The sequence below is a fragment of the Clytia hemisphaerica genome, unplaced genomic scaffold, assembly GCF_902728285.1.
Source record: "Clytia hemisphaerica strain Z4C2 unplaced genomic scaffold, Clytia hemisphaerica genome assembly, whole genome shotgun sequence".
In the NCBI taxonomy this organism is placed as follows: domain Eukaryota; kingdom Metazoa; phylum Cnidaria; class Hydrozoa; order Leptothecata; family Clytiidae; genus Clytia; species Clytia hemisphaerica.
This window is the reverse complement of record NW_027103813.1, coordinates 70,141-91,750: the sequence shown is the minus strand read 5'-3', so window position 1 is coordinate 91,750 and position 21,610 is coordinate 70,141. Positions and strand designations below refer to the sequence as shown.

Below are 21,610 nucleotides of genomic sequence, written 5' to 3'. Positions count from 1 at the left end.
GTGACGTCATGTTTAAAAATAGGAGAATGAAATAGAGTATCTAAGATCGAGACATGCGCACTTCATGAGAATGTGGACTTTGTTGATTTTAAGCGAATTCTTTCTAAGATGGGCTACATTGATTGTAGCCCGCTGGTAGCCCGCTGGTAGCCCATCAATTTTAGCTTGAAGGTGTTTGGTAGCCGGTAGCCCGGTGAAATATGGTAAAATATCTTTCTTAGAGTGACGTCATGTTAAAAATAGGAGAATGAAATAGAGTATCTAAGATCGAGACATGCGCACTTCATGAGGATGTGGACTTTGTTGATTTTAAGCGAAATCTTTCTAAGATGGGCTACATTGATTGTAGCCCGCTGGTAGCCAACTGGTAGCCCATCAATTTTAGCTTGAAGGTGTTTGGTAGCCGGTAGCCCGGTGAAATATGGTAAAATATCTTTCTTAGAGTGACGTCATGTTAAAAATAGGAGAATGAAATAGAGTATCTAAGATCGAGACATGCGCACTTCATGAGAATGTGGACTTTGTTGATTTTAAGCGAATTCTTTCTAAGATGGGCTACATTGATTGTAGCCCGCTGGTAGCCAACTGGTAGCCCATCAATTTTAGCTTGAAGGTGTTTGGTAGCCGGTAGCCCGGTGAAATATGGTAAAATATCTTTCTTAGAGTGACGTCATGTTAAAGATAGGAGAATGGAAACGAGTATCTAAGATCGAGACATGCGCACTTCATGAAAATGTGGACTTTGTTGATTTTAAGCGAATTCTTTCTAAGATGGCCTACATTGATTGTAGCCCGCTGGTAGCCAACTGGTAGCACATCAATTTTAGCTTGAAGTTGTTTGGTAGCCCGTAGCCCGGTGAAATATGGTAAAATGTCTTACTTAGAGTGACGTCACATTGAAAATAGTAGAATGGAAACGAGTATCTAAGAATTATGATTGTCAAAGTAGCCCATTCAAGAATTTTCTACTAAAAAAACGACAAATTCCAAATTTCAATTAAGTGCGCATGTCTCGTTCTCTATTATTCGTTCCCATTCTCCTATTATTGTTATGACGTCATTGGGAAATCATTATTTAGGCATATTTGAACGGGCTACAGGCTACCAAGCAATCTTAAGCTAAAAATGGTGGGCTACCAGCTGGCTACGAGTGGGCTACTGTCAAAGTAGCCCATTTAAGAATTTTCTACTAAAAAAACGACAAAGTCCAAATTCCAATTAAGTGCGCATGTCTCGTTCTCTATTATTCGTTCCCATTCTCCTATTATTGATATGACGTCATTGGGAAATCATAATTTAGGCATATTTGAACGGGCTACAGGCTACCAAGCAATCTTAAGCTAAAAATGGTTGGCTACCAGCTGGCTACGAGTGGGCTACTGTCAAAGTAGCCCATTTAAGAATTTTCTACTAAAAAAACGACAAAGTCCAAATTTCACTTAAGTGCGCATGTCTCGTTCTCTATTATTCGTTCCCATTCTCCTATTATTGATATGACGTCATTGGGAAATCATAATTTAGGCATATTTGAACGGGCTACAGGCTACCAAGCAATCTTAAGCTAAAAATGGTTGGCTACCAGCTGGCTACGAGTGGGCTACTGTCAAAGTAGGCCATTTAAGAATTTTCTACTAAAAAAACGACAAAGTCCAAACTCCAATTAAGTGCGCATGTCTCGTTCTCTATTATTCGTTCCCATTCTCCTATTATTGATATGACGTCATTGGGAAATCATAATTTAGGCATATTTGAACGGGCTACAGGCTACCAAGCAATCTTAAACTAAAAATGGTGGGCTACCAGCTGGCTACGAGTGGGCTACTGTCAAAGTAGCCCATTTAAGAATTTTGTACTAAAAAACGACAAAGTCCAAATTTCACTTAAGTGCGCATGTCTCGTTCTCTATTATTCGTTCCCATTCTCCTATTATTGATATGACGTCATTGGGAAATCATAATTTAGGCATATTTGAACGGGCTACAGGCTACCAAGCAATCTTAAGCTAAAAATGGTTGGCTACCAGCTGGCTTCGAGTGGGCTACTGTCAAAGTAGCCCATTTAAGAACTTGGGCTATGAAAACAATTGAAAGCTTACATTGACAGGCTATTTATTTGCTACCAGTTGTCTACACATTGAAGGTAGTTCATCAAAGAAGTATACATTACATTTTCAGATTTATTAAATAGATATGATGGAATATTTTGAAATATTTTTACTATACCTTTTCTAAATCTCATAGGATATTCAAGCAAAACAAAGTTTGGATTTTTTTACAAGATGATAAATGAATGCCATAGTGCAAAGAATCTCAAACCAACGCCCACCATTTAAAAGTATGCATATCAGAAATTGAAAACTCTGTCCCATTATCCTTATTTATTGATTTTTATTGAATCATTAAATTGTACAACATCATAAACCAATCGATCAATATTGATCAATGTCATAAATCAATAAAGCTATCAATATGATGTATACGCTTTTTTTATAAGAAAATACTTTATAAGAATATGATCAAATTGGCCAAAATATTAAGAATATAGTAAGAATATCACCATCATGGAACTTAGCAACTGAATCTATAAATGCCTTACAGTTGTAAATTACCAATGATACCCCAGTAAAGCTCAAAACTCTCATGAAAAGAATCAAGAATTACTATCAGTGTCAGATAAACAAATAATGCCTGTCAGTTCTGCGTTTGGTTTAAACAACTCAACCATAGACGCCATCTTTGCTGGAAGCACTTCTTCTACAACTTCCTCCTCAGCCTCTGTATCAGTCTCTTTTATTATGAAAACTTCTGAATTATACTGGTCGAATCTCGAATGTCTTGAAAACAGCTTTGAAGATCCATCTTTTGAAAGTTCCAAAGGCTTGTATTTATGATGTACTCCTTCTTTTGGTGATGTTTTGCATTTTTTATTATGGCTTGCTTTCTCTGTCAGAAAAAGTTTTCTTCCTTGGCGCTTTTGAAATATTCTACTTGCTTCGACATTCTTGAGAGACATTGCGCTCGCGAACAACTTCACTCAACGCGAAGTGAACACTCACGTGACCCTACTGGTCACGTGGTCAAACTGTCAATCATAATTTCTATTCCACGACAAATACAACAAACATATTTCATTTACCTTCTCTACAATTGAACTTTAATCACAGTGTACGCCCTTTAAAATCCTTAAAATTTTAGTCATTATAACTTAAACTTGAACTTTTCACTAAAAATTAAACAGATCTTCCAATTTTTAATCTGTATAACTAATGAAGTCGTTAGTTTTGTTCAAGACTTAGATTATCTTCACATTTTTCATATTTTATTGTCTTTGTTGTTGTTAAAAGATTTTAAGACAAATAATATTTACAATTTCTACTTATTCATGTTATTTCCAGGAAAATTGATAGGGTTCACAGAACTCGGATATATAAATGACAACCTGAAGGAGCTGGAAAGGCAATTAAAAGGAAAAGATCACGAACCTTCTTCTGCTGATCTCGCCTCTCGTATGCTAACTGTCATGGCCAGAGGAGTCCTCGCACACTTTAACTACCCAATTGGATATTTTTCTACCAAAACAGCAAATGCAGACCATTTGTTTAACATTATTTGGGAAGGTGTTAAAGTAATGGAAGCAACTGGAATGAAGGTGGTTGCCTTTGTTTCAGATGGGGCATCTCAAAATAGAAGATTTTACAACATGCATCGATTGGCTGATTCGTCAAACGTTTCACCAGAGGGTGTTGTGTACTGGGCAATCAACAAGTTTGATCCTTCTAGAAAAATATATTTCTTCAGTGATCCGCCGCATCTTATGAAAACCATCAGAAACAACGTTGAAAAGTCAAGCGCAAATGGTACAAGAAATTTAATGGTAAGATTGTCTATAGTGTACCTTAAGTCTTAAGTTATGGGAAATAATTTTTTTGCTAGAAATAATTTAGGCAGATTAGAACCCGCAAATTATAATTTTGGCCATTTTGATTAAAATTAACTAATTTTGCTATATTCATATTATTTTTCATGATTGAGATTGTTTATATCACATTTTGTTGAAATTCAACATGCTTTTAATAAATGATTTTATTTTTTTCTGAGATTGTTTATGACTAGTTTGTATTTTTAAATTCATAATCTGACATTTCAAAGGTCAATGGCAAGGTAATATGTTGGTCACACATCAGAAACGTTTATGAAGCTGATGTCAACATCAATGCTGCTGTTCCGGGTTTGAGGAAACTGAACCGTGTCACATTTGACCACATTCATCTAACCCCAAGATTGAGGATGCGTGTTAATCTAGCAGTTCAGGTTAGTTTGAGCTCCTTTTGGGCCACCCATCAGTGTAGGGTGTTGGGCAGTTTGGCCAAAATGTGTGTCTATTGTTTAAATGACAACAATTTTATAGTTCTCTGTCTACAATAAGGATAATATATTTGAAAGACCCCTATGAAAAACTAATGATTGCAAATATTTCTTTTAATGAGGCACTATATTTAAATACTAAGTTTTGATTTGTAAATAGACGGCTCAATGGATAAATTTAAATTTGATTAAAGTTGAACTAACAATTATGTTTTAACAATATAAAATTCACTTTAGGTCCTTAGCAAATCGATGGCAGATGCTTTAAAGGCTCAAGATTTTGCACACACAAAAGAAACCGAACATTTCATTCGGTTATGTGATGATTTCTTTGATATGCTGAATGTTTCAAAAACATACGAAGACCAAAAGTCGAACAAAAAAGCCTTATATCCGTACAAAAGGCAAACTGGTGATTCAGGAGATCAAAGCGGAGATGTAAGTGGAGATGGAAGGGAAGATGAAAGCAAAGATGAAAGCAAAGATGGAAGCGGAGATCAAAGCGAAGATGGAAGCGAAGATGAAAGCGAAGATGAAAGCGGAGATGAAAGCGGAGATGAAAGCGGAGATGAAAGCGAAGATGGAAGCAAAGATGAAGGTGGAGATGAAAGCAAAGATGAAAGCAGAGAGGTGACCGAAGGTAAAGGTGGTGATGGAAGCGGAGACAACGAGAATGCTGGTCAAAACAAAGATGGAGAAGATTGGCGTTTTGATGTGAGTTGTTAGTTAATACACTTAAGGAAAATAATCTATGTAGGAACTAGATTTTGCATATTTGGCCCAAGACCCAAAAATTCAGTTCCCTTTAAAAAATTTTCCAAATGCAAAAAAATGACTTTATAACAAAGGCCATGATGTTTTAAAAATAGTAAAAAATCTGCACGATTTTATTTCGCAAACGTTCATGACACCGTAAAAATTACCCCTCAAAAAATGGTTTCCCTATGCTGAATGTTGGCTGAATTCTAACATGCTTAAGCATTTTTTTGACAATTGAGGCAGTGCATAGTAAACTTGTGTTAATGGTTTTATTTAAAAAATGTCTGTTGTTTTTATTTTCAGTGGCTGGAGAACACCTTCTTGAAATATATTAACGATTGGCAAGAAGCAGTGGGTAAATTGAAACTTCCGAAGGAGATCAGAGCAAAACGATCTCTCAGTTATCAAACGATTGAAGGAATAAGGATGACAGGTATAATACTATTGAAATTATTGCTATTATTGTTATGAATTATTCCTATCTGGAATTTGTTTTTTTATTTGGAAAAGAGATTTGCTCGCAATGACAGTATTTGCTCATTATTTTCTTTCTTCTTTTATTCAGTGAGATCATTTCTGGGACTTATTCCAGAGCTGCTATCGATTCCAGGTGTTAAGTACATCCTTTCTGATCGTTTCAACCAAGATCCGTTAGAGGAACATTTCGGTAAGCATCGGATGCGATGTGGAGCAAACGATAATCCTGCCGAGGAGCAATATATGTACAACGAGCGTAAGATTTTAGTGTCAAAATCAGAAATGATGATCAAGGGAGGGAATTGTCGAAAACGCAAAAGAAATAAGCAAAAAATCGATACATCAGATTGTAGATCCCTTATCAAACGAGCAAAGAAGAGAAAAAAGACAGTGAAATGATTAAATATAGACTTACCGACTTTATGCTACTTTTGAACGTGTATATATTGATTTTATGATGGGCAGGATACTGACAGGTGTATGAATTATAAAACATTATATATGAAAATGAAATAGATTTTCAAAAGCATGTTAAATAATAGGAAAACTCGAGGATTTGTGTTTGCAAATTTATCAATGTTGTTTCTTTTATGGGGCCAAATATATCTCCAAAATTCATTTCGCTAATTGAATAATTTTACTGCAGTAGGTAAGAATTAAGAAGTGTCTAATGAAATGAGTTCGAAATATTCACTGGAATCGAGAGAAACTTAGTTCTTTTGTTTTTAGAGAAATTTTTATTGTATATAGACACTTTTTTTTTATAAGAATAGTTTACATTGGATGAGGGTCGAGTATTCTTAAAAAAGTGTCAAAACTGAGGGTGAAATATTCTTAACGTATTCTTACTTTTTTAGACTTTACTTTCTTACAAACATGAAAAATGATCAATTTGAGAGTTTTGGACTTTTGAGTGAACATTCGGGTTAAAATTACATTTCTTCCTCAAAGCTTCAATTTATCTCTAACAAAGGAAGCAGTTTTTCCTGTTGACCAAATACAAAATGACTGTATTCTTATCAAATTCTGTGAAATTCACCCTAGAGGGTATCTTACAATTTGGCCAATTTTCACCCTGATATTTTTATAAAAAGAAAAACGTGTATTGTAAACATTTGTTTGCCTTTCAAGATCTGTATTTTGTATTGTTAACTTTATCAAGTGTATGATTACGGCACCTTATTTCAGTCCCCTAGTTAAAAGCTCTTTTTGGGATACTGGCTTTCGAACAGCCTCATCCCCTGGTGTATCTTTTTATACTTAGACGTCTTGTAGCATTTTTTATATTTATCATTTATTTTTTTAAAATTTGTACTACCATTTTTATCTATTTCATACACTATGTTTTTCACTTTTACTAGTATTATTTGTATTTAGTAAGTGGAAAAGAGTACTATATTAAAGCTAAAATGCAGAAATCTTCTCTTTGAACTGGAAAGGGTTTGATTATTGCCTAACGTGACCATATGATTTTCAATGATCTAGTACCACCTGAACAACAACTTTTGCACCCGGACAAGCATCAGCTGACTGCCCACAGGCAATGCAAATTTTGAAGATTTTTTCTACCCCTGGACAAATAATGGAAAATAGAAGTGTGCAAATTTGAAAAATCGAAACATTTTATGTGAGCACGAGGCTCAATTTTTGCAACAACTAAGAACAAATTAAGAACAATCTGAGCCTCAGATTTCAGAAATTACTAACAAAGTACTGATTTTAACAGATTTTGAACCCATTTTAATTCCTTTTTGGGCCAAAATTTACTGGTTCTTATAAAGATAGCGTTTGGAGTTTTCCTTTATATCTATGGGCTTTCCCAGAAAAAATTTGAATATGTGGGGTGGAGGATATAACAATTTTCAGTGATTTACCCCCCGGACAAAGTGACTTTTGGCCCCCCGGACAACAGGTTTTACCCCCCGACAAGCATCAGTTGATCCCCCGGACAACCCAAATTACCCCCGGACAGAGCAAATTTACCCCCCAGACAGGTTAAATTTTTATGATTTTTGGCTACCCCCGGACAATATATCCTCCACCCCCATGTACGAACATTTTCTGGAAGAGCCCAATGTGTAAGAATTGTTAATCTTTAATCTGTACACGAATGAAGATAATTTTGGATAAAGGGAAAAAGATTTCTTTTGTAAAATAATTATCTATACTAAAAATAACAATACTAAAAAATAACACAATTTCTCTTCAATGTGAAGAAAACCAAACTGCACGCTTTTTCTTTTATAAGAATAACTTCTATAAGAATATCAGGATGAGATTTCGGGTTTAAAACAATAGGCCTATTGTTTAGAACAATAGAAAAATAAGAATAATGCTCACCCTCAACCAAAGTACCTTAAAGGAAGAAATTTTGGCGGGAATTTAATTTGGCGGATGGCCAAAAAAGTTTTTTCAGAGGGAATTTAATTTGGCGGATGGACGAAAAAACTAAATTTGGCGGGAATTTAATTTGGCGGTCGCTTAAAAATTTAACCTTAAGATGGCGCCAAAACAGCGAAAAAATAGCAAAAACACCTTAAAAGAGATCATATTTTCAAAATGTATAATTTGGCGGGAACTTAATTTGGCGGATTTCAGTCAAATCCGCCAAATTTTCTTTCCGCCAAAATTTCTTCCTTTAAGGTACACTATTCTTATAAAAAAAAAGCGTGTATATACTAAAAATGGGCACATGCATAGCTCGAAACAGCTCAAAACACTGCTGATTAAAGATAAACAAAAGAAATAGGCATTCCTGCCTCACTAACCTCAAGAAGCTTGAATGAAAAGAACACAAAGGCCCAATGATTGCAAGGCACGAAATTGTCAAAAGTTTCAGATAAAACATTCATGAAAGTTTTAAAATAACGTTTTACAATCTAGAATAAAAAAGTTATATACAGTTAAGTGCTCATAAAACAAAATCTATCTTTTAGTGTTTTTGGGTGCTTTGCCCTTTTTTAAACGTTTTCGAGGAGAGCCCATAACCACACTGTTGGTGTTTTTCACTTTCCTTTTAGTTTTTAAACCCTTTCTCATTGCTGGTTCTGCTTTTTCGGCTACTTCCTCCCCTTTCTTAAACATTTTGTTTTTCTGGATTTCAAGCCAGTTTTTGACAAAGCAATTTGCCCGGATGTTTACCCATTTGTTATATACCATGTTTATTAATTTTGCGATCAACATTTCATTTCGTATTTGGGTAGATAGGTTGCTCCACATATCATTAAGAACTGGGTTGCCATGAAATCTATCCAGCAGCACCTTCCTGACATCCTGTCCACAATATCGAATTAAATAATTTTTATTTAATGTTATTCGTGCAATCTGTTCCATAAGTTTAACAAAACAATAAAACTCATCGCTTACTTTGTGTAAACCACCGCGATTAACGATTTCAACCCAATGTTGGGTATATTCTAGGAGTGAAGCGCCATCGACAATTTCTGGATCTTTACTCCCAAGTAAATTTAAAAATGTTAGTGCTGCTTCACCTTCTGCATTGCGTTTTTTTGAAAATCGCTGTTTCAAAGAGAAAACCACATATCCTGCAACATATCGTAATGTGGACTCTTCTTCTCTAGAAAGTCTAAGACTGTTTATGTCAAAAGCCACGGGCTGTTCTGCGGGTGTGCAAAAAGATATACTTTTAACGAAAAATTTCTCCAAAATATATTGGTAAAGATGAATTGAAGGTATATATTTGAAAGAGGGCACTATGGCTTGTATTAATTCTGTCCATTCATCAAGATATTCTTTTTTTGTGGAGGTTCGATAATATGATGATAGTTGATAGCAATTGTTCTTTGTTGGAAACTATAACCTTGTTATCACGAATAAAAACAAGGAATTTGTCAGCAATTGATTCTGCAATATTGGAAAAATCATCTGTCTCATGTTGTTCCAATAACTCCTTTGCAATTTGAACTGCTTCTAGACCGGGATTCCTCAAATTCATAATCGAATCACTCTGGATCGCCTGTAAAGCTTCCATTATGTATTGTTTTGCCAGCTTCTTAAATTCTGAAAATAGAAAGTATAATTCTGTTTTAGACTTTTTTGATCTTCAACACAATTTTTTGCTTCCATCCACTAAATTTCTAAATTTTTATTTTGTGTTTAATGATTTTTTGTTCATAAGGGTATGCAAAACATAAAAAAATCACTCCTTTTCTCTATCAGTATTTTTACGATGACCCTTCTATTTTCATTGGAAGTGATCAAGTAAAAAAATTCATTTCTACCCTGATGTGCGGAATTGAGTTCCATGATATTAGGATATATGATATAAGGAAAGCCCATATCCGCGAAACTAAACACAGCGGAATGTTATAATTAAATTTAATCCCCCGCATAATTTAATCCGAGTAAAGTAAATAATCGGCTAGAATTTTTCCTCAAAGTGGACAGCTTTCATGTAGGAGGGTTTTCATATAAAGCCTAAATGAAAATTACTTTAATCCTACATGAAAGCTACCCACACTGTTAACTCTCTGCATATTAATTTTTTGTTATTGTTAAACTTCACTTATCACTATTTAGAACTTACCATTTGTCTCTTTTTCCTTGTTCTTGCATGGTTGAGCAAACAACTTTGATACTGCATTGTCCACTGAAATAAAGAAGAAAGGCAATTCTAAAAGATTATCTTGTATTGAAAAGCACAAATGAATGTAATTGGTTTTCAGCATGTAGGTAATTACCAAGTGGCTTTTATAGACCTTCTGCTAATGCCAAGAAAATGTTGTGGTTTGGAAACAAACCCACCATACAATGGGATTTCAAGAAAAAAATTACCAGTATTTCGTACCCTTGGAAGCCCCACTCATAACCTAAAATGAAGCTTGCGGCCTTGAAAATTTTTACTGCAAGAGGGATTCCATTCAAATGACAACTTTCTCCCTTTAGCATACAACATAAGACATGTAACCAATGAAATTTAGTCATTAAAAAAATTAATCATACCATTTGGTTCAATTTTGCATAGTAAAATGTGTGATTCGTAGACCTTCTTTCACTTATATGTCTTCGTCAAAATCTATCTCTTCAAGTAACAATTTATCTAACTCGTGATCGTCCTCCATTTTGTTTTCAAATTCTGATTCCGTGCAATGTGCACCTACTACAAGAAAGTTTTCGCAATGAAAATCGTAAGATTTACTTTTTACAAGCTACTCTCTGATTGGCCGAAATATTATGTTTAATTTTCTCTGATTGGTCAAATTAACACAATACGCTATTGAGATGACGACAGACATGGTTCAAAGGAAATAAATTTGTGCTCAGTCCAGCTACGCTATACAAGTGTCCTTGGTAGGGTAAACGCGGTGATAGCATAGCAAAATTGAGCGGCTTGGGGGTGTTCTAAGACCTGACTAGGGTCCAGAAGGCCTGGAAAGGAAATTTGAGTCACCAGGTTTGGCTTGGTAGGGTAAACGCGGTGATAGCATAGCAAAATTGAGTGGCTTGGGGGTGTTCTAAGACCTGACTAGGGTCCAGAAGGCCTGGAAAGGAAATTTGAGTCACCGCGTTTGGCTTGGTAGGGTAAACGCGGTGATAGCATAGCAAAATTGAGTGGCTTGGGGGTGTTCTAAGACCTGACTAGGGTCCAGAAGGCCTGGAAAGGAAATTTGAGTCACTGCGTTTGGCTTGGTAGGGTAAAACGCGTGATAGCATAGCAAAATTGAGTGGCTTGGGGGTGTTCTAAGACCTGACTAGGGTCCAGAAGGCCTGGAAAGGAAATTTGAGTCACCGCGTTTGGCTTGGTAGGGTAAACGCGGTGATAGCATAGCAAAATTGAGTGGCTTGGGGGTGTTCTAAGACCTGACTAGGGTCCAGAAGGCCTGGAAAGGAAATTTGAGTCACCGCGTTTGGCTTGGTAGGGTAAACGCGGTGATAGCATAGCAAAATTGAGTGGCTTGGGGGTGTTCTAAGACCTTTTGACGTTATGTTTGAGAATAAAATTTCCCACTTCACGTTCAGTCAACTTAGGGCGTTTAAAGTTGCGTGAAGTTGAAGCGCTTGACTCCCCAAATTTGACAGACGTTGATGATGAGTGGCGGCGTTTGTTCGCTGCCATGGCATGTTTAGTTCTTGGCGACTTAGCGTCCTCTATGTTGGGGTGGTCATCGGAGTGGTAAACATCGGTGTCCTCCTTTGTGCTGTATTTATACGCTGTATTATAATCAGAGTCTTCTCCCTTTCTTCTTTTCGGGGTTCTTTCCACGGTCACTCATTTTTCTTATGTTAAATTTTTGTAATTATTTCTAAAAAAGTAAAATATTACTGTACATACAGGTCTTGTGTTTATTTTGTTTTATAGCCATGTAAATAGTTAGCATTTTCATAAAAAAATTCATAGGTAATTGCTTTGGTTACTTCCCCATCCCTAAAAAACACAAATCAGTTCTATTTTTCTTGAAAACGAAAGTGCTATTTTGGCGCGAAAATGCGTGGTTCGAGCAATGGAAAAAAGTTCATTTGTTTACTTTCCATAATGGCGACCTCTCCAACACGTGGGGAGCACCTAACCAGGCTTTTTTCGATTTTTGAAGTTGAAGCATGCATAGGAGAAGCTCTGTTCAAAAAAATTTTTTTAAAGACAATCAAAGACATAAATGTTTGAGAAAACCACTTGAAATTACTGAGAAAACATTGGATAAAGGCCCCCCTTCCCCCCCCCAAGGGTAATGTTCATTGTCTACGGCCGTCTCATCGTTCAGTGAACATTGCCAATGGGGGGAAAGGGGGAAACAGCTTGTAATCCTTTCTGTCTCGCAATTTTTGACCTTGATTGTAGCAACTGTGCATCTCCTTCACAATGCTCAGAGGTTGCTTTGCTTGCAAGTTAGGAAGTGTGTTGATGAACTGATGTACTTCGAGATGATAGAGCAAGGCGTCTTGTCCTTTCTCAGCTTGATTGACGATCTTTTTCATCAAAATCGAAAAAATCGAAAAAAAAAAAGTTAGCGAAAAATCAAACTAAACTTTTTCTCATCGGCCTCTTGGTCTAGTGGTATGATTCTCGCTTAGGGTGCGAGAGGTCCCGGGTTCAGCTCCCGGACAGGCCCCTCGTTTGTCAAAAGTCACAGCCTAATATGTAAAGTGATGTTCCCTTGTGCGGAAAAAATAATGTCATGTGTACTGGCACAGCTTACCGAGTCATGTAAAAGGCATTGCAGACAACTTGTATGCGGTATTGAAGATTCTTTTGACTACAATCATTGGCAGAATATAGGGCACAAAAGGAATTTCCCTTAAAATTTCCGACACCGCAAGTAGTTGTTAAGTGCTTTAACTTAGGGTTAGAAAGTAGAGTTTTAACTCTGAGTTTTAACATGAGACTTAAGACTTAGAATCTTAGGATCTGGGGATCCAAAAGCTTGGGAATGATCCAACTATGCTGAGAATATAGTACTGGAAGCCAGTGAACCTCTTCCAAATAGAAATATTCGAATAGATATAAAAGTAACCATAGCCTTAATAAAATGACATTGTCGCACCAACTTTTAATTCTGCTAAATGCTAAAATAGCCAGAAATATCAACTTTTATTGCATAAATTATTCCGAGATTACGAGTATAAAGCGAGATAGAACGGCAAGCTGGACAGTTCATGACGGATCAAGCAACAGGGCGGAGAAGCTGCGAAAACGTGGAAGACACAAGAATCAGATAAGTGTTTTTTATTTTCTTTCTTCTCTTTTAGAACCTAAACAAAATGTCAGATTCCTCACCAGAACATAATTCAAATACAAATGAGCAACTAAGAATTATAGTCAACAACATGCAGAAACAAATAGATGCTTTGACATCACAAACTTCCTCGACAAGACCAACCCCTCAGCAGGGCATAGATACCTCCCCTCAGACAGACTATAATGAAGATGAGGATGATATGGAATTTAATGAACTTGACTTTGATGAAGAGTTAGAACTTTATGCTACTCAAAATGAGGATTTTAAAGAGCCTTCTAATAGCCCACAAAATAAAATAGAGGAAAATACTAGCACTAAATCTAAGGACGACACCTCTTCTGCGGTCCCCACCAGTGATCCCACTCCATCTACAAGCACACAAGATGAAGAAATTTTCTCTGACATAAGGATTGTCTCAATAGAAGAAGACAAAGGGGAAAAAATAAAAGATAACTTTGCTAGAATAATTCTTGACAGCTACAATTCCAAGAAAGATAAGGAGAATATCAAAAAGCTCAGGCAGAGCTACCCTCTACCTGAAAACTGCAACACACCAGTGCCTAAACTAAACATTGAGTTATGGCAATTACTCAACAGTTTTCAACGAAAAAGTGATGTATCCATGGCTATGATCCAAAGAAATCTAATTTCTGCCCTCCCTGGGGTAATAAAAATTATTAAAAATGTACTCAATGAAGACGCAAACAAGAAAGAGCTTGTCCAAATATCTTCGGATATAGTAGGCCTCATTGGTCAAGCATCCAAAGACATTGCCTTTAAGAGGAAACTTTTTATAAAATCAGCCCTTAAAGATGAATTTAAAGACTTGGTATCCACAGGAGACAACAACAAACTAACTGAAAAACTTTTTGGGTAAAACCTGAGCCAAAATATTAAAGATTTGAAATTAAGAAACAAACTGAAAAACAATAACAAAACATCAAGCTATAAACAGAAAAGCCAGTTCTCAAAGCGAAACAGTGAATACAATCCTTACAACAAAAACACTCGTCCAAATTCTTTTTTAGGCCGAGGCCGGGGGAGGATTTCCTCCTCCACAAACACCAACACAAAAAGAAACTAGAGCTAAAAACAAGTGCAACGAAGACCTCAGATGTCAAGAAATCAACCTCAGTTGTCGAGAAATCAACCTCAGAAGTCGAAAAATCAACCTCAGATGTTAACAATAAAGACTCATCAGAGGTTCAAGACTTACAACAAAAGGTAAAAGAATCTATATCCCCTATATTTGTAAAACCTAAAGATGATGGGGGTACAAGGATGATTCTGAACCTTAAAAGTTTAAATCAAAATATTGAGTTTCGACACTTCAAAATGCTAACTATTAAAGATGCTTTACTTATGATATCAAAAGGGGACTACTTGACTTCAATAGACCTCAAAGATGCATATTACAGTGTTCCCATACACAGGGATTATCAATGTTTTCTAAAATTTTCATTTCAAGGAACCATCTATAAATTCACATGTTATCCCAATGGCCTTGGATCTTGTCCAAGAAAATTCACCAAACTCACTGCAGTCCCTATGAGCAAACTGAGGACACTGGGAATACCAATATGTGGCTTTATAGATGACTTCCTACTTGCCAAAAATAAATTTATAGATTGTATGCAATCTACACTTAAATCAGCACAAATGTTTACTGAAATAGGGTTTGTAATACACCCAGAGAAGTCTCAGCTCACTCCATCTCAGAGGATTACTTATCAAGGCTTTGTAATAGACTCAACCAAAATGACTATAACTCTTACTGAAAAAAGAACCAATGCTTTAAAAAGACACCTCAATATTCTACATAGCCTGTCAGAACCTACTATTCGATATGTAGCAAAAGTCATTGGACATATAATTTCAGCTCTACCAGCATCAAAGTATGGTGGTCTACTTTATAGAAACCTTGAAAAAGAAGAGATTAAAGCTTTAAAACAAAACTGTGGTAATTTTGATGCAAAATGACACTCTCAGACCTTAGCAAACAAGATTTGAAATGGTGGATCCAAAACATCAACAAAATTGAAAACTGGATCCAACCACCTCCCATTCAGAAAAAACTCTTCACTGACTCCTCAGATTTTGCATGGGGTATAATTTTTGAAAAACACAGAGTTGGAGGTTCCTGGCATTATAAAGAACTAGGACTACATATAAATGTTAAAGAAATGATTGCTATTCTCTTTGCTCTCAAAACATTCTCTGAAAATTTAAAAGACAACCAAATATGATATATGTGACAATACAACTGCCATATGCATCATAAATAAAATGGGGAGCTGCAAAAGCAACACCTGCAACAAAATATGCCAAGAAATATGGTCTATTTGCAAAACAAACAATATCTGGGTCACATGCACCTATATACCAGGTAAGGAAAATATAGAAGCCGATGAAGAATCCAGAAAAGACTATAGTGACAGCAACTGGATGATAAATGACAACATTTTTGCAGATATTTGCAAAAAATTAAACTACCCTCCTAAAACTGACTGTTTTGCAAACAGAATAAACAACAAAACAGATAATTATATCTCATACAGGCCAGACCCAAATGCCCAACATATAAAAGCATTTACTATTAACTGGTCAACCTTGAAAAACTCTTATTTCTTTCCTCCCTTCAGTTTGGTAGGGAAAGTACTACAGAAGCTCAAAACCGACCAATGCCAAGGATTGATAGTGACACCAGATTGGCCAACACAAACTTGGTACACGACACTGACTTCAATGACGGTCTCAGAAACCATAACAATAACACCTGGACAACAAGTTCTTTTTCTTTCAGAAGACCCTCAGCAGCTACACCCTCTCTGGAGGAAACTGAAACTCAGAGCTTGCATAGTCTCAGGACTGAATACTTAAAACAAGGTATGTCTAATACTACTACAAATATTATAATGAACACTTGGAGGGAATCAACCCAAAAACAATATGAACCTGCTCTTAAAAAAAAAAAAATGGCTTAAGTTTTGTGGGAACTCTATAGATCCATTTAATCCAAAGATAAACGAAGGATTTGAATTTCTTTCTCAATTATACAAAGATGGGGCAAGTTTCCATGTTATTAGCAATGCTAGAAGTGCACTCTCTATTTTTGTAAAAACCTTCGAAAATGTTACATTTGGAAGGCTACCTATAGTAAAACGATACATAAAAGGTGTATTCGAAAGTCGACCAACCTTCCCAAAATCATGTATCACCTGGGATGTAAATATTCTTTTTAACTATTTCAGATCCCTTCAAGATGTTGAAAATCTTAACCTAAAACTCTTATCCTTAAAGCTAGCGAGCCTCATCGCTATTGCATCAGGAGGACAAAGAGTTCAAACTCTTCAATCTTTGGACATTAAAAACATCAACCTCTTAGCAGATAAAGTTATTATTCCCATAACATCAAAAATCAAACAGACTAGACCATCAAAACACATAGAACCCTTAGAGCTGAAAGGTTTCGCCCAAGAACCAAAACTCTGTCCAATCCTTCATTTAAAACACTATATAGCAAGAGTTGAGAAACTTAGAAATTCAGACAACCTTTTTGTTAGCTACATCAGACCACACAAAACGGTTTCTAAAGATACTATATCTAGATGGTGCAAACAAATGATTGCCAACGCAGGCATTGACACTAATTTATATACTGCTCATTCCCACAGATCAGCAACTACATCCAAGTGCAAAACCAGTAACATGTCGTTGACTGAAATACTGAAGAAGGCGGGTTGGTCTAACGCAAGAACATTCGCCAAGCACTACAACAAAATAATCGTCGATGACGTTAACCTCGTGGAAGTCTTAACACATTAATACAAAATATTATTTAACAACACCTCAGATTTTGTTTTATATTTGTAACTTTATTAGAAACTTTATTACACCTTAGATTGTGTTATAAATATACGTGTTTAATGAGCTGAACAAAGCTCTAAAGCTTATAATCAACCTCTCACTACTTCCCTTCTAACATTTAAGGAGACTAAACATGCTGGCATACTGTGAAATCTCGCTTTATACTCGTAATCTCGGAATAATTTATGCAATAAAATTATCCCAAAACAAACGATACTTACCTGTAAGTTGAAGTTTGTTGGGAGTTTTATTAATAAATTATTCCAGATGGATGAGTATAAAGTGCCCACCACAGGATGGAACCCTCCCATTTATCCTCATCCTTCATCATGCCAGTATGATTATTTACAGCTATGAACCCTGACCAGATTGCCGTTCTATCTCACTTTATACTCATCCATCTGGAATAATTTATTAATAAAACTCCCAACAAACTTCAACTTACAGGTAAGTATCGTTTGTTTTGGGATAAATGTCAACATACTTTGAACATGACTGTACATCAAGCCAAAACTTTATAAAGTCAAAAAGAATGATCTTTTGATTCCAAAACATGATGAGTTTGATCTCTGTGAGGGCAGTTGTGTCCCGTGTGGTCTAGTGGCTAGGATTCGGCGCTCTCACCGCCGCGGCCGGGGTTCGATTCCCCGCACGGGAGATAGCAACTTTGCATCTCCTTCACAATGCTCAGAGGTTACTTTGCTTGCAAGTTAGGAAGTGTGGTAATGAAGTGATGTACTGCGAGACGTCTTGTCCTTTCTCAGCTTGATTGACGATCTTTTTCATCAAAATTTTTCGAAAAAAAAAAGTTAGCGAAAAATCAAACTAACTCCGTCATGGCAACTTTTTGGTCTTTTGAAGGTTATTTACTGTAAAACAGAGAAAATTTAATAGATAAAGCTGCTTTCACGGAATTAGACATTGTATGATGGCATTACGGTACTTATTTTTTTATAGATTACAATTTTCACTCAAAAGAAACAAATCACCATCATCCAGCAAAATGCTTCCTTTCAAGCTAAAAATTATATCATATATATTTGAAAAAATTGAATGTGCATGTAAAGTTGAATGAATGTAAACAAACTTTTTTATTTTGGTCTTTAAAATAGATTGAGCTCGCTTAGGATGCATTCACTATTTGTCAGTGAGGTAAATATCGATACTGTTTCAATTGAAGATTAAAAGTTTTTCTTTTTTTTAGAAAGCAACTGATACAACTTCTTCTATTAACCAAACAATCAAAAGTCCGAAGGTTTGCAAACCTTTTTTTTGTCAATTCAACGCTAACACTAATTTTAATTTTGATTTTTCTCAGAGATATGACTAGGATTTGGGTTATACAAGCAACATTTAGTATTTAAACCTTATGAAAGCTCTTTATTTTTTTGTAGATTTCGGCAAGTTCAATCTCAGCAAAATCTATTCCTTGTATTTCCACGATTCACGGAAAAGCTTCAGATATTACGGTTAAACCAAAGTTACAATACTGCATAATCAACTCCATTTTTAATTTTTTCAATATTTGGTTTTCAAGATATCTGCACTATCTCTATCTAATTTTCATATTATTTCTCCAACATTCATAATAGTGGTATTTATTTCCATTTAAGTCGTTTGATTTCCCAATAGCTGCTCACTCAACGAAAACTTGTTCGACAGTTTCTACACAACCTCCAGTAACTGGACCTACAGTAAGTATTGCTCTTAGGTATTTCAAACATTCTGGGCATTTCTCGTAGTTTTTCAAAGGTTCTCTTTTTAGACTTGAGTTTTTATTCTTAGTGTTGGGAATTTCTCATCAACTTTCCAAATCAAAAGGATTCAAAACTTTCTCTATTAATATAACACCATAATTTCCTTTTTAGGCATCACTTCATTTGAGTCAAACTTACTCATCTCTAATTACTTCACTGCAAAAAGATCAAACTAAATCTGTTGTAAGTCTTTTAACAGATATTTTTCTTAGAAGAGAGGCTTTGATGCTGATTTTTGTTAAATTTCTATCATATTCCTATTATCTTTATGCATAATACTTTAATTACTAATGTTTATGATACTGGTTTACATTTAATCTTGTATATTTTTTCAAAGATCATGTATTGCATTATCCATGAAGGTAATAAAGATAGATGGAGAGTCAATGCATTTTGTTATATTCTGATTTATCATCGGAAGCAAACAGCTGTTTGGTTGCTTTTGGAATAAGATGATTAATTTTGGGTATACTCGTGGGAATATTTAAGATGAATGAAAAGACATTACATTTTTAAGTACATTTTAGATTCAAAAAAAAATTAAGTGTTACGATTAGGAACCTTTTATCGATCATTTTGCCGGAGTATGAAAACCGCTGCCCACTTAGACGTGAAGATTTTAAGATAAGAAAATTTTAATGATAATGTGATGCGACTCTCAACGTTCACAAAATGCCTACCCAAAAGTATATCCTTATGAAATTAATATATTCTTTTATCCTTAAATCAGTTGAAACTATTTCGAATCGCATTTTAACTGAGATTTCTCGCAAAATTAAGTTTTTCAAAATCAACGGACCAGCCTCTTTCTGTTCTTATAAAGTTATGCATTGATGTTTTTTGCTTCCAATGATGGTACATCAAAGAAAAGCCGCTTTGAATAGATTTATAAAAGATTTCAACGACCATTTAGGTCATCATCGAGACGTTTTCTTTCCATCTGTATCTTTATTACCTTCATGCATTATCCCATTGTTTTATTCTAGTTGCCGATGTCCGAGTTAGAGTCATTCCCACTACCAAATGATACTTCAAATAAAATTCCAGACGAGTGATTTGTGTTCAATTACTTTCATTACTTTCACAACATGAAGTTGATCTTTCTTGAAATGCATTGTTTTGTTATACGTTATATTCTTGCTATTTTGGTAATTATAATTTTTTTCAAAGCACTTTTTAGTTGTATGTCTTTATATCTTAACTAATTAAGTACTTTTTCTAAATTAAAAAAAATGTTTTCCATTATATGGGCAATTATACTCAAATCTGTACATACCGTCCGAAGAACAGCATATACAGATTTGAGTAGAATCGCCCATATTGCATAATAGGTTTGGTCCCATTGAGTCCTGCGTTATAGGATATTTTGGACTGAGCTTTTTTCATTAGGACTACTCTGTGAGAATTCCGGATGGTTGGCTGAACTACATTGATCCATACGATCAACAATGGATAGGAAAGGCTCCTTTCAACTCTACCTCAGAAAACGTCAAAAAAGGATTGGCTGGGCGGTTGAAATCACCAACACCGATATGGTACATATGTGGTATGGCCCTCCACCAATCCTCATGTGTGCCAACAAAACCTGATCCCAAAATTTATTATCAACGTCGTTTCTGTTTATGGGTACCAATGCGAGCGCACGAGTTTGAATTCAAATGTCATGATTGTGGTTTGGGTCTGCATCCACACGGTTTTTACCTAAAGTTGAGACTGGTATTTCACATTACAGATTGGTACTACTTGACAACAGAATTCATGTCCTGTAAATGTGGTGCAACTTGTAGTGGTTGGGACAATCGTATCCTCAATCAACTACCAATTGGTCTTCGTGTCAGCTTTCCTGACACTTAAATATGCAGTGGACAAGAATTTGCTAACATTCTTGCGTTCAAGAACCCTTGGCAATAGCCCAACAGCTTTTGGCAACACACTTGTCGAAATCCATCATGAACATTGGATGAAGCAAAACATCAAATATATGTTCGCCTGTATGCAACATAAGAAAGCTATTGAGACCTTTAATGAAACAGTGACATACAATACTGTTCCGGCCATTCGTGACCTTCCAAGGAATCAGTGGTTTTTGGCAGCATATGTCCGTGACGTATACACACGACTCGACATCATCAAAACATCTTTGTGCTCAACTTTAGGTCGAATTCTTAAAATCGATTCCACTAGAAAGATTGCAAAGAAACTCACTGGCATAGGGAAAGATTAAGCACACTGGGTTACGAATGTTGGTAATGAATTTAGAGTTTAGAAGCATTGCAACCCTTGGCAGATGGCTTGATAAAAAGCTTCAAATCTGCAAACGTAAAACCACCCATCATTCTATAAACAGACCGAGATTGCTGTTCGTCTGGTGGAGATTCAAAGTTTGAAATCCTTTTTGCTGAACGGAGTATCATGCGATTATGCCTGGATATTTGGCACTACATCCGTCGTTTCTCGGAAAGATTCACTTCTGCAACTAACCACTTTATGGTGTTTGAGTGGGACCAAACAGATTACAACCGGTTAATCGAGCTAAGCGAGGTGAGCTCAAAGCCAAGAAAGTAGTTAACCCAACCATCCAAGCAATCAAAAAGAGAATCACAAAAGGTGAAATGACGAGGAACAGCAAACGAAGTACCAGAGGAGCAGACAAAACAAAATACCTCATAGAGCAGCTGATTCTTTCTTTTAC

General features: G+C 35.7%; 1 protein-coding gene, 1 long non-coding RNA gene and 1 other non-coding gene across 3 annotated transcripts; all 3 read left to right on the top strand.

The window, feature by feature from the left end:
* Nucleotides 1–3,394: 3,394 nt before the first annotated feature.
* On the top strand, nucleotides 3,395–6,180 carry LOC136806637 (uncharacterized; the record flags this gene model as incomplete). Its single annotated transcript, XM_067063224.1, is given in 5 exon segments — nucleotides 3,395–3,873; nucleotides 4,149–4,310; nucleotides 4,602–5,078; nucleotides 5,427–5,556; nucleotides 5,689–6,180. Coding segments are annotated over 5 exon segments (1,559 nt in total), but the record flags the coding sequence as incomplete, so codon positions are not given.
* A 7,475-nt stretch (nucleotides 6,181–13,655) lies between these two features.
* LOC136806640 (uncharacterized) lies at nucleotides 13,656–17,092 on the top strand. The gene is made up of 3 exons (XR_010846585.1): nucleotides 13,656–14,518; nucleotides 15,937–16,180; nucleotides 16,969–17,092. It is a non-coding gene; the product is annotated as an uncharacterized lncRNA (long non-coding RNA).
* Nucleotides 17,093–17,747: 655 nt separating this feature from the next.
* Nucleotides 17,748–17,819, top strand: Trnae-cuc (transfer RNA glutamic acid (anticodon CUC)). The gene has a single exon. It is a non-coding gene; the product is annotated as a tRNA-Glu (tRNA).
* Nucleotides 17,820–21,610: the final 3,791 nt, after the last annotated feature.